Here is a 14,460-nt window from a genome sequence, read left to right on the forward strand (position 1 = left end):
GAGTTATCTAAAAACTAGGTGTTAGATCAAGGATCCTTTAACGCAGTCAATTTTTAATATCTAAATGAAGGGCAGTGTGTGTGGGGGTGTTGGAGACTGTAAGCTGCTGAACACAATCACACTACGGTTATCTACGTTAGGACAGGCCTGCTTCCAAATTTACCTGATGAGAGATGGAAGGCTGCTGGATGGGCCCTTGCATCCTAGGGTTTGGTAAACCCACAGGTGCTGGCCTCCGTTGCACCTGTTGCCTCTGAGCCATTACCTGTTGCTGCATATGCTGGAGTCGTAACTGAGCTAGGCTGATCTGTGTTGGGAACTTGGATAACTGGTTGGAAGGTAAACCACCTGGTGGCTGGGAACTCTGTTCCATGACAGGATTCTGCTTAGGAATTTGTGGCTGGCTCTCTTTATCTTCGATTACTAAAGAACCTAATCAAAGAGAAAGAAAACAAGATAATGATTTTTGTTAATTGGTGAAATACCACATTTTATATGGCTACTGAGTTGGACTTCAATTGACAGAGAATTTTGGACACAGGACCCCTCTAAACTATTAAAAGTAGAGGATTCCAATGAGCTTTATATGTATATTCTATAAGAACTTACCATATAAAATTTTTTCATGAAAAAAATACTCATTCATTAAAAAATAAGACTTTAAAGAACAGCCATCTTCCCAGCCCACATTTTCTGTTTCTACAGGCATTTCAAAGGGTTTAAGTCAAGATACTGGCTATATTGATGAGCAAATGGCTGTGTTTATGTCTCAAATGGCCTGCAGGGGTCGCTATCAGCTAGCCTCACGAGTCTCTTGCTCTCCCTTTTCCCTTTGTTGGATGTCTTTTGTCTACTTCTTCTTTCCTGTTGTGCAATGTGTTGAGAGCACCGACTCCTTCTCCAGCTGCTGTTCCCTTTCTCACACTGAATCTAGTCTTGGGGGAGAGAACCACCATGTCTGAAGAGTCTATAGAAATCCAGGAACTCAAGATGCCATCAAAGGAAATATTGCTTGTTGAGAAACGATGTCTAAGGAACTATGGAGCTTTTGTTTGTATCATTTCCCTGAGGTGAAACTCAAGAGCAAAAGGAATATCTTCAATCGTTTCAAAGACCAACAAGAGAGCCTAGTGGTAACTTCTGACTGCACTGCTTGCACAGATCATCTGCTTCCTAATGTTACCAAGTGCTAATTGTTCTGACTCAATGAGCTCTAATATTTAAGAGTGACTACTTCTCTGTATGTTATCTGTCAACTACTTACACACTCCCTCTCCCTCAGCCCCCTTCTGTGCAGCCGCACAATTTATAACCTGACTAGGTAAACAAAAGATCTAAAAGCCAAAACAAATGGGAGGGTAAGGGAGGAAAGGGAGAAAAAGAACAATCAGTAAATAAAATGAAGCAACTGAGCCACTAGAGGCTTGAATAATGCTTTTAAACTTCTATGGCTGTCCAACCTGGACACGGTGCTGCCATCTATAAAGCTTGTGCTTGCGAAGTCAGAAATTAGTTATTAAAAAACAACTTTTGGGAGAAAAATCTCATAATAAGTTTATGATTTTGTGCTGGGTAGGCTGTGGGCTGTGGGCTGGGCATTAGAATTCTACAGTCTACCTTGACCTCACAACCAGCTAGCTTACACTGACCTGAACTATGTGAAACCTGTGCCCTACCCACTCACCACCACCACCACCACCAAAAGGGCAACTTGGGGCTAGAGAAGTGGCTGAGTGGTTAAAAGCTCTTGTTGCTTCCAGAAGACTCAAGTTCAGTTTCCAGCACCCACATTAGGCAGGTCACAACCACCCTATAACTTCAGCTCCAGGGATTAAATGCCCTCTTCTGGACTCCATAGGCACCTATATAATGATGCACTAAAAAACACCTAGGCACAATGGCAGGCACAGGAAGTAGTTATTTCTTTAGAAAACATTCTAAATGATACAATACGTATTCAGCTATGATCTATAGCACCACACAGAAAAAACCTCACCCTAAACATCAAAGCCTCCATATCACATACAGTCAAGAGGAAATACATTCTGATATAGATGTAACAATACAAACTGGATTATGGGATCTGGAGAGATGGCTCAGTAGTTAAGAGCACTGACTGCTTTTACATTCCCAGAACTCAAATGACTGCTCATAACCTTCTGTAATTCCAATTCCAGGGGGATCAGGTGCCCTCTTCTGGTCTCTATGGGCACTGCACATGGTGCATAAACATACATGCAGGCAAAACTCCCATATACATAAAAAACAAAACAAAAACAAACAACAAAAAATAAACCCTAAATACAAACAGGATTCTATGGGGAGGAGGAGCACTCCTAAATCCCTAACTTAAATACCCTATAAGCTAATGCATTTTCATATCATCTCAAAACAAGTATGTATATATTCACGTATCTGTGTTACCATATGAATATATTAATGACATACTAGAAAAAGTGTGGCTGTAAAGCAAGATAATGGATGGGGATGTTATATTCAGTAACATGTCATGACCAATGAGAACTCTACACCAAAACAGTCACACAAAGAAAATGTACATATGCTGGGTGGTGGTGGTGCACGCTTTTAATCCCAGCACTCGGGAGGCAGAGGCAGGCGTATCTTTGTGAGTTGGAGGACAGCCTGGGCTACAGAGTGAGTTCCAGGAAAGGTGCAAAGCTACACAGAGAAACCCTGTCTTGAAAAAGCCAAAACCAACCAACCAACCAAACAACACCCCCCCCCAAAAAAAAAAAAAGAAAAAGAAAATGTACATAGTAGCCTACCCAAGTTGATAATATTTTGGGCCCAGAAACTAGGATCACAGTGAAACTGGATGGTATTGTTGGTCACAGGAGAGGCATCACACCTTGCACGAAGAAGGTGCCGTAACCGATATGTAATCTAGAAGGAAGCAGAGAAAGAACATTAGTATATTTCTTTGGCAAATAATGCATTAACTGCTCAGTGAATAGCTGAAACAGTTTCTGCTATGTATGTGTCTCTGCCCTTGGTTACCTCCCAGCACTTGTAGGTAATACCCCATTGTTGAAGACACCACACAATTGAACATAGGGGGAGTATAGTTTGAACTAACATGGAACTTCCTCCCTGAGGACTCTACACATATTGCCAAGGGAAAAAAGCAACCAATAGTGCTGTCCAGCTATAAAGCCTTAGAACCACACAACTGACCCATCAAGATGTACCCAATGGTGCAACGGTGGCACTTATATCAGCTGTTAACTCAGACTTAAGGCCTGCTCCATAGGAAGGAATTCATGGCTGGTACTGTAAACCTAGCCTACTCCCTGCAGACCAAATGCCTGCTAATAGATAGCATCTTCTAGACACGACGGAAGCAGCAGCAGGACATCCCAAAGATATGGTTCCCCAGACTGCACAATGACAATAACAGTTGACATGCCAATATGGATAGAGGAAATTCCGCAAAGTCTCACCTCTAGATGAAGAGCTACAAGCAAGCAATGGCTGCTGAGAAAGAGAGTATCAGTTTTCATCAAGGACGCGCTCCCTAACATATTATCTAATCCAAAGTGGTCAGCCCAAAAGACATCTACATATGAGCAACACTAAATGGACTCAGTAGTTTTTTTTGGTTTGTCTTTTTGGTGTGTGTGTGTGTGTGTGTGTGTGTGTGTGTGTGTGTGTGTAATAAAGAAATAGTCATGAATTTGAGGGGTGGGCATAGTAAAAGCCGGAGGAGTGGAAATAAAATAAATACAGAATCTGTGTAGAAAATTTTATATCTTTTAATTTCTGAAAGAAGAGCAATAGAGAGAGCCTAGAGCTAAGAACATAGAGTAAAGAGCACATTGCTGCTCTTGCAGAGACCCAGGTTCAGTTCTCAGCACCCACATGGCAAACCACCATCCATAACTATAATTCAATGGAAATGGGCCGCCTTCTGCCCTCAAGCAGCAAGCACACACGTGATGCACACGTAAATGTAGGCAAACTTGTATACATAAAATAACTCTAAATAGTAATGATGAAAAGATAAAGAAAGGGGGGCTGAAGAAACAGTCCGGCAGTTAAGTGCACTCGGTGCATTTGCCGAGCTTGGGTCATCCAGCAGCTCCCAACTGGCCTCAACTTCAGTTCCAGAGATCTGATGCTCCCTCTGACTTCGGCAGGCACCCTCATTCAAGCTGCATACACTCACGCTCTCCTATATCCCAGGGCCATGTTGGAGAGAGCAGGGCTGGGTTTACTCATCCCTTCCTTCTTTGGTGTTGCTCATCAGGTGGACAGTGGGAGTGGTTCAGGACCAAAGTTAGTTGAACAGTTCCCACTCACCAGTACAAAGTGGGGAGGAACAGAGAGCAAAGTTAAGTTTATTCCAGACAGTTTAGTTTGACATGTTCCCAGGGCCAGGCTGATGCTCAGCACAGGTCTACACCTGGTTCTTGGATGCTCTTTGTGAAACCCACTTAGAGGGCAGGGCAGCTTGCCTATTCCATGGAGAAGCACACTGTCCACTCCCCATAACAACTACTGCTTCCCAAGGTCTGCCCTATGTGCAGTCACACACTGGGCTCAGTTTCCTGAACCTTTCAGATGGCTGCAAGTGAAAAGGGTGCTCCATTCCCTTTGCTCTCTAATTAGAACCTTTTTTTGGGGTGGTGGTGGTGGTGAGGGGTCTGACAGGGCAGCCCGACAATATCTGTAGTTAAGTTAAAAGAAAAATTAAGCGATCTGTTTTCTAAAACAGTAAACTTAGGTGTGCCTTCTTAGCTGGCTCCGAACTAAAGCAGCGTAATTATACAGTGGGAAACTGCAGCACCTGCCGGCTGCGCAAACCCAGACCAGCTAGATTCAGGCTGTTTTCACCTTGTACACACATTTCTGTGCTAACTGTCGTAGTAAGCCGCCTCTGTCTTCCTTTTCCAATTTGCTCATCCTCTGCCCTGTCGCCTCATCACATGCACGGCTCTTTCCTCCGCAGGTTCTAAAGCGGAGCCTCTGGCCTCTTCTGTTTCTGTGCAGCACTAAACGTCTCTGAGCATCCCTCCATCGTGCAGCTTTTCTCCACTGCAGGCCTGGAGTCACTTGTGCTCTCGTGACCGCCCTCAACAGTCTCTCAGTTCTGCTACTTCCTATTTGTAAAACTAAAATGGAACTCTAGGGCACAATCTGGCTTTAGCTACTGTCCCTTGACACTCAGAATGTTGTCTGGCAGGTGGAAATATTGAATAACTAACTGTTGAATAAGTAAATTTTCTCCACATGACTACAAAACCTCAAACAACTAGAATAAATTTTGACAAAATGTATGAGCATACTTTGGAGACTCTGCACTGTGTTAAGAGCACATAACACAATGTTCTTCTTCCTTCCTTCCTTTTTTCTTACTCTTTAACAATTCTGACTATAAATCACATACATGAAATGTTAACCCAACTTTGTACTGCCCAATGTTCTCACAAGTTTTAGCATTTTTTAAAAATGCAAAAATTATTTATTTACTAATAAAAATGGAGGCTAAAGATGTAGTGCTATTGGTAGAGAGCTTGCCTAGTATGCAGGAGAAGCCGTGGGTTCAATCCTCAGTACCATATAAACTGGGTGTGCTGGTACATGACTAATCCCTGCCTTCAAGAGGTGGAGGCAGGAAGATGAGAAATTCAGGCTACATGGTAAATTGAAGGCCAACCTGAGCCACACACAACCACTGAAAAAGTATCATGTAGTTTTCAATGTGTACTTTTATGAACTAAACTGGGCTAACCTTACATATTTTTTTAGGAAGACAGAATCTAATTTCAGCAGCTTGTACCAGTACACTGATTTGCTATGTAGTTACTCATTCTTTGAACACCTCTGCAGCCATGCTCTGCATACGAGTGAGGTGTCCTCTGTGCCTCTCACATCACATAGAAATGCTCTCCAGGTTCATCGTAGACAACTGACAGTCTGCTATGGTTCATATGAAAACTCTCACCAATACATGCTGAGATTGAATTCATCAAGTGAGTCATCAAGTACTGTAGGTTGGACTACTGGAACCAATGCCCCTTGATTGTAGGACTTGACAGTGGGACTGGGAAGAAAGCCACTCCAGCTGATTCATGTATGCCTTGTTGTTAAGGGATGCCTTTTCCTACCTTGGAACATTTCACTCTACCAACACAAAGGCCTTTATCATATGCAGGCCCCTGAATACCACACTCCAGTCCCCAGAACCATGTACATAATGAATAGTACAACACTGGATTGCAGGTAACTTACAATATATTAACTTCATCTGCTTTGGATATATATCAAAAGCCAGATTACTAGATTGTATTAATAGTTCTACTTTTACCCTTTTTGAAGAACATGTACACTGCTTTTTAATCACAGCTGTACTAACTTACAGTCACCACCAATATAAAAGGGTTCCAACATGTCCAATACTACTACAAAGTCACTTAGTAACTTCTGTTTATATAATTTTAAAATTGTTAAAGTCCGCTACAACAGTAAGAAGAACCCCTCCATTCCCTTCACCCCAAATCTTCAACTGTTAACAATTATTTGCTCCAGCATCCACTCAACCCCTCCCACACACATTATTGGTCTTCTCTGAGAACATGATGTAGACACAAGGCCCTACATGTGCTCCAGTGTGACCTAAAGTAAAGCAAAGATCTAATATAATCAAATTCTAAACTAAAAGTACCTGATTTAGGTTACCATCAATCCAAACACTTGGCCTGGTTCCTCGGACACATTCCCTCCATTCTGAGTACTGTCTAGTTTCTGGTACAGCAAGATACTCTGTACACTCCACACTCCCTTTTTCTTCCTAAGTACTTGGAAACCAGGAGAGTGGTTTGCTCAACTATGGACAGCACACAAACATATATAGCTGTCTGCCCATAGACAGAAAACTGTTTGTACTTCATGACTCCCTCTATTGCAACACAACTTGGAGCACTCTCTAGCCTTGTTTCTACCTTTCTAAATATGTTCATAGAAGATTGAATAACATTACCACCTTCAATACACTTGTACAACTCATTTAATAGTTGTATTTGTTTATCTGACAAATTCAACCCAAATACAAGACAGTCCCCCGTCTTACAAGATTTCTGTTATTCCATCATTGTTTGGTCCTGAAATGTACCTGTACAGGCTGGTGGTGTTGACACTAGGCCTCTAACTGTGGTGCTATTTTGAAGGCTGTGGAGCCTGGCTGGTAGAAGGAAGTCATACCTATTCCTAGTTCTGCTTCTAGGTTGCTGCTAATGTGGCTGAAATTTTGGTGGAACTGTGAACCAAAATAAAATCGGAACTGTCCAAACTTTTGGATACTTTGTCACAGCTCTGACTATTGGTCCATGCTTCTGGGTGGTTCCCAGTCCTTGTTATACTATGTCTCTATTTATAATACTGATACCTCCATGCCAGGAAGAAACAGGAATTTTCATTTTTAAAAGTTTATTTTTTTTTTCTCTCAGAGACACATTATACAGACCTAGTAGTTTGAATATCAAATGTGGATAACTTAAGGTTTCTTGTAAGAAAAACAAATAAGAATGAGTACTGGAGCTGGAGAGATGGCTACATGGGTTAACAGTGATTGCTGCTCTTCCAGAGGACCTGGGTTCCCTTCCCAGTACCCATGTTGGAGGACTCACAGTCACTTGTAACTCCAGCTCCAAGGGTTGGATGCTCTCTTTTGGCCTCTGTGGGCACCCAAAAACATACACATAAAGAAAACGAATTTTTTGAGTACTTCCTTAAAGGTAAGCAACTGTAATGAAAAGGAATTGTAAGACATATTCCTTGGCTATAACTCCAAGCTAAGTTGTAAATCCTTTCTATTTAATATTGAGATTTTATTTATATCTCGGAAATCAAGTATCTATTTACATATTTGTTGAACAGATAACAGAAAGGTCTAAGAGTACTTGCTATCAGATATGGCCAAACTTGGCTCCTTGTTCTGTGTTAAATGCTTAGGATTTTTACCTGCTTTATTATCTATCGAAACCGTGAGCTGTTAAACGTGACAGAGCTCCTGATGTGCTTTAGATAACCTAGACAGTATGAAGGATAACTGAAGGTTCCTTAAGTCTACCTGTTCATCTCTTCAGACCTAAGAACTTAAAATGAACTCAAGCTGTATTGACACTGAAAAAAATCTAGCTATTCAACATAACAAGGAAAAAAAACATAACATAAAAAAAATTTACAAAAGTAGCAGAAAGTTTGGGTTTTTGGTGGGATGGGTGGGTAGTAGAGGTGCCATGGAGTGAATCCAAGGCCTTATACTTAACAGGCAAATACCTTACCATCGAGCCAGCCCTGGGTCTACAAATAGCTCCTTTTAACAATTATTGTATTTGTATGTTAGTTACCTATGTGCTCGTATGCACATATACATCATGTGTATGGAGGTCAGAGGACAACTTGTATTGTATTGGTTCTTTCCTTCTACCTTTTGGATCCTGGGGACTAAACTCAGGACATTAGGCTTGGCAGCGAGAACCTTTACTGCTGAGCCAAAACAGCTTTTTAACACAGAAATTCAATATGCTATTACCTTTCTATTGAGGTTTAAACAGACTTTAAAATTAAGGTCAGTAGTTCTGAAAATCACTCCTACAAAGAGCATGGTCATCTATAGCTTCTGTCAGACGTTCACCAATCTTTCATTGAGCTCTCGTACTGTCAAGCACTGAGAGACACCAAGTTCTGTCCTTAAGGTCTTAATATTTGAGTGGCTTTTTAAAAAACTAGTGGTTTTTCCCTCTTTCATGTATTGATTCATTAAAAATTCAGGGATAGGCCGGGTGGTGGTGCACATCTTCAATCCCAACACTTGGGAGGCAGAGACAGATGGATTTCTATGAGTTCAGGGCCAACCTGGCCTACAGAGTGAGTTCCAGTACAGGTTCCAAAGCTACACAGAGAAATGCTGTCTCAAAACAAACAAACCCAAACCAACCAACCAAACAAAAAACCCCTTAGGGATCAGTTTTTTTTAAAAAAGTCTAAGCCAGATGTGGTGATATGTGCTTCCGGAGCCCAAGCCAGGAGAACCAACCATGGTGGCAGTGATTAGTGGAGGTGCATGGAAAGATAAACACTATGATAAAGCATCAGAGGAGCACCATGTTCTGAGTACTGAGGGTTAGGAGTAGGGAGCCAGTAGTGGGGCCAGAAATAAGACATTCAAAGGGAAAGGGCTTGATTGTTCAGATGGGAGGAGGAAGAGGGCAGGAGACCCAATCACCTCTGTTATCCTTGCTCCTTCACACTTTCCTAACCGTTGGCAGTAAAGAACTACCTACTGCCATCACAAATGACTGCTTTCTTTTCATACAGTCTCAACATAATTTTCCTGCCTTCTTTCTTTTTTTTTTTTAAAGATTTATTTATTTATTATGTATACAGTGTTCTGCCTGCAGGCCAGAAGAGGGCACCACATCTCATTGTAGATGGTTGTGAGCCACCATGTGGTTGCTGGGAATTGAACTCAGGACCTTTAGAAGAGCAGCCAGTGAGTGCTCTTAACCACTGAGCCATCTCTCCAGCCCCTCCTGCCTTCTTTCTAAACACACAGATTTAAAAGTTTAACAGATGACAAGAGAAATTCTAAGAAAAGTAATGTGAAGTTTAAATATTTCAAAATATAGTATTTTATGATTGGACTCTGAATGGGGCTTAGCCAGTTTCTGTCTCTTTCTCCAATTATGAAAAGATGAACTAACTAAATTAGAAGACATAAAATAAACAAGTAAGGCTAAATCATACTAAAATACTTCTGCATAGTCAAAAAAATAAGCAAAAAGTCGGGCGGTGGTGGCGCACGCCTTTAATCCCAGCACTCGGGAGGCAGAGCCAGGCGGATCTCTGTGAGTTCGAGGCCAGCCTGGGCTACCAAGTGAGTCCCAGGAAAGGCGCAAAGCTACACGGAGAAACCCTGTCTCGAAAAACCAAAAAAAAAAAAAAAAAGCAAAAAAGGTTCCCCTGATTAAGAGGGAAAGTCTGCAAAACACAGGCAGGCAGGCAGGCAGGCAGGCAGACATGCACGCGCCACAAAAGAATAGACATTTTCCCAAATGGGGTTGGAGAGATGACTCAGCAGTTGAGAAGATTTGCTGCTCTTTCAGAAGACTATTTAGTACCCATGTTGGGTGGCTCACATGGCCTATAACTCCAGCTCCAGGGGATCTGATGCCCCTGGCTTCCACAGTACCTGCACACATGTGCATATCCCTACATTCAAATGCAATTTTATATATATATATATAAAAAAAAGTCTTTAAAACCGTCCAATAGATCTATGAACAGGTGCTCAACCCCACAAACCAACAAGTTAAATGCAAATCAAAACCACAAGGATTCACCACATTATCAACTATGGCTGTTCACTAAACCATGGTCGTAAGTGCTGGTGAGGGTTACAGATTGGTGGGAATGTAAACTAGTATATCCATTATGGAACATTGTATGGTCAGTCTTCAAAAATTAAAACTAGTACTATATGACCTAGCAAGCTCTCTAACTAAATATATTCCCAAAGACCTGAAAAACATGGCAGAAAATTTTTGGCCTTCCATGTCTATTGTATTTACCATTATGGTAAAGATAGAAAAACAACTTATATGTCCACTGATTGATAAGACATATATACAGATCTATATACCTCTGTGTCTATTGATGAATAGTGATAGACATATTTACAGATCTACATACCTTCATATTTCAATCTCATATACAATGGAATGGTACTTAGCAAAAACAAAACAAAAAAACAATAACGACCAAATTCCTGCCATTTGAAACAAGAATAAAATAGTAGGCTATGCTTAGTAATATCACTGTAATTGAAACTAGCATAAGATAGAATTGCTTTGTTATCTCATATCAAATCTCAACACAACAAAAAAGTCAAATATGTAGAACAGAGAACCAGCAGTAGAAAAAGGCCGATAATGCTGAAGAAGGTCAAAGACTGATTTTCAAAAAAATTAATTACTAATGTGTTTATATAGATTATTTTTTGCTAAAACAGTAAAAACAACTAAATCACTGTTAATCATGAAAAAAATGTAAAACAAATCAATTCATAATCAGGAATAATTTAGAAATGCATTTAAATTAGTATTATAATAGCATTCAGCCACACTTTGAGAGACCTGCCTTTAAATGATTTATAAATATTTTTATAATTTAAAGTATTTAATTATTAATTTAAATAAGTAGAACTTCTATAACACATATGTACTATCTCTGTCACTTGATTGAGGCCCCAAAGAATAAAGGACAAAAGATGTGGAGTCTTACTACTTAAGACTGTAAGTATCTGTTGACTTTCTAAGCCAGTCTTGCTATTCAAACCAAAGTTGAGACCAACAATATAAGCAGCCCTGGAAGTTTGATGGCAAGCAAAGGACCTTGGCCCTGCCAAACTCACCAAAGTGCATGCTGCAGGGACAGTGGCAATACTTTCAGTAAGTTCACCAAATCCTAAATCACCCTGGTGAGATGCTGTTCAATACCAGCAGCGCATGCTGCAGTGTGACAGATTATCAGAGTCAATGGAAGGAAGGCTTGCTTACACTCTTCACAGGATAGGCATGCTATGTACCTCTCCTCATTTGTCCACTGAAATGACTGGGTACATCTAGAAATGGTGTGAATATTCAACATGGAAAATGCTTAGGATTAGACTGTGGCATGCTGTAGGTGACAGGAAATGTTTACTATTGGTATTCATTAGTACACTGGGTTTATTTGCCACAAAGGGTGAAAGAAACAAATAGGAGTGGAAACAGGAGATTCAAATTGAGGTCACATCAAATATATTTCAGGAAAAAAATTTTTTACAAAATCAAGTGTTTTGGTCAATTGGTAAAAAGCAATTAAGGGTAAAAGAGACTATCAACGTGTTGTTGGGGTTTTTTAGGGGGAAGGGTTTATCTGTGTGTTTGTTTGTAGACAAAGTTTCACTATACAGTCCTGGTAGGTCTGGAACTCTCACTAAGTAGACCAGGGGAGCCTACCTCAATCTCTCCCAGAGCTGGGATTAAGACAGGGACCCTTCCTTCCTTCTTTCCTCCTCTGCACCTCTCCTCCCTTCAAAACAGGGTTTGAGTAGCCCTGGCTGACCTGGAACTAGCTCTGTAAACCAGGCTGGCCTTGAACTCATAGAGATCTGTCTGCCTTTGGGATTAAAGGAGTGTGCCGCCACCACTTGGTGCTTGCTCTCGTGCACTCGCGTGCCCCCCCCCCCCCCCCCCCCCCCCCGACACTTCTCAGACCCTGCATATTCCATCTTACCAGCCGCTTGCTGTAAAGCAATGCTGTACTGCTGCCACTGGAAACAGCCCATTTAGAAAAATGCATGACGTGCTCTAACTGCTTGGAAAGTCCAGCCACTTCCTGCTGTTGTTGCATAAGTTTCATTCTATGGTCCTTTGCAAGACTCTGCAAAGAAAATAATTTCAGAATTAGTCTCTATACCTCCCATTCATTTTAATGGTTATTTTCGGATAATCAACTCAGAATAAGAACCACTCTATAGTCAACTGACAGTAATCAAAAATGATCATAAGCACTTTGCTGCATAATACAAAGGATCACTCTGAATATAATAAAAGTACAGCCTTCGTGTTCTCTCCATCTTTTGCCTACAGGTCTGGTTTTATATTGGTCTCTGTGTAGGAATCTTGCTAAATTAAACAAAAAACAGACATGGATAATGTTGGAAATGTTAAATTCAAAACACACAAATAAAATGGACATATCATCCAACTATCTACTCAAATTAATATGATTTAACCAATTCAGAGTTTACTTTTTTAGAGATTCTAGCTCCAAGTAGTTTGTACCCAGAACCATGCCAGCTGGTAACTGAAACTTATATTTGGTATTTAAAAAAAAATCAATTATTTGTCTTGAAAGTTAATAGAGGAGCTAGTAGATAAGTACTGCTAATGCATTCTCAGAGATACTACATAAAAACAGAATAATTGGGGGAAGGGGGGCCTGGAGAGATGGCTCAGAGGTTAAGAGCACTGGCTGTTCTTCTGGAGTTCCTGAGTTCAATTCCCAGCAACTACATGGTGGCTCACAACCATCTGTAATTTGATCCTGGTGCCCTTTTCTGGTGTGTAGGCAGAACACTGTATACATGATAAATAAATAAATCATAAAAAACCAAAAAAACAGAATAATGGGTTCAATGCCAACATGCCCACCACCACAAAAAAAAAAAAAAAAAAAAAAAGGTCAGAATATAGACTTTCTCCACAGAAAATATATACTTAAAAACAGATAGCAATCAGAAATGGAAGGCATTGTACTGGGGTTGGGGTTATTAAAAATAAAAAACAAACACACAAACTTCATCCATAACCTAGGAGAGGAGGAGATAACAGGGCTTTCTATTAGCTTAGCGCAATTAGAAAAATGGAACTGAACTTTCATACCCGCCCTAGTCAGTTCTGTTTGGACAATGTACACGGCTGCACTGCTGAGCTACCAGGGGCATTGCTAACATTTTGTCACATCTCCCTTCAGTCTGACTCAGACCGAAGACAATTTACCTAGCAGCTGCATTCGACCTCTGCAAAGTGCAGTGTGTCTTTGGACTGGAGAAGAACTCTTTGAAGACTTTTGAGAGGACTAGAAATTGACAATAAGAAGTTCTGGTATCTTGGTTTCATAAGGTAGCAAATAAAATTGGCTCCATTTATCTGCTCTGAATTCTGAACCCGAAGAACGGGCATGAGGACTTGAAGTATATTCAACAGGCACTATAAAATTTTCACGTTGAAGTTTATCAAAACTGACACTCACGGCCAAGTACATTTTTATAGATTCTAGAGTCTCATCCTTAACTTTTTTAATACTCTTTAAGTGGACAAAGCCCAGGCACTACTCTAGAGTATGGTGAAAGTGATGTGTGTCAAAAACTGAAAACATCAAACTCTGCTTAAATGTGCTCATTTTTAAAACAACAACTGCAACACCTTGAAAACACGGTTACCATAACCGGCACTGATTCCTTCTATCCAAAGCACTTCCTATTTCCATAATAACAGAATTATGAACAGCCATGTTTTCCGAGCAGGGACAGGACTTTCTGATAGAGATCTTAACAACTGGTCAACTATGAATTAAAGATGAACTAGACTGTTTTCCTAGTTGTCTGTATTTCCATTCTTTGCATACTAGTACTCTCTAGACAAGAAAAGAAAAATGATCAAGATAGTCCATCTTAAAACTGTTCTACCTGTAATTATAAGCTATCCTGTCTTGAGCATATACTCCCTAAATGTTGCTTTCAAAACCAAAACTATAAAATACAGCTGGGTATGGTGGTAATGGCCTAGAACTCAGCATCCAGGAGGCTGTGGCAGGAGGATTTTGAGTTCAAGGTTAGCCTGGGCTACACAGCGAAAAAATGCAGGAAAAAAAATGAAGATTATATAATAT

The 14,460-nt window shown here is 40.6% G+C and overlaps 1 protein-coding gene across 2 annotated transcripts in view; it reads right to left on the reverse strand.

Annotated features, from left to right (window-relative positions):
* The window catches only part of Trim24 (tripartite motif containing 24), a 99,562-nt gene that overhangs the window by 27,040 nt on the left and 58,062 nt on the right, over positions 1-14,460 (reverse strand). The window contains exons 7-9 of one of the 2 annotated variants that reach the window (XM_028889348.2): positions 12,301-12,447; positions 2,787-2,904; positions 266-432 (exon numbers count right to left, since the gene is read on the reverse strand). In XM_028889348.2, coding sequence (XP_028745181.1) covers positions 266-432; positions 2,787-2,904; positions 12,301-12,447 — 432 coding nt within the window. Of the gene's footprint in view, positions 1-163; positions 433-2,786; positions 2,905-12,300; positions 12,448-14,460 lie in introns of both variants that reach the window. The other variant, XM_028889347.2, reaches the window with a different exon arrangement.

Source organism: Peromyscus leucopus, chromosome 3 (assembly GCF_004664715.2).
Source record: "Peromyscus leucopus breed LL Stock chromosome 3, UCI_PerLeu_2.1, whole genome shotgun sequence".
NCBI classification, from domain to species: domain Eukaryota; kingdom Metazoa; phylum Chordata; class Mammalia; order Rodentia; family Cricetidae; genus Peromyscus; species Peromyscus leucopus.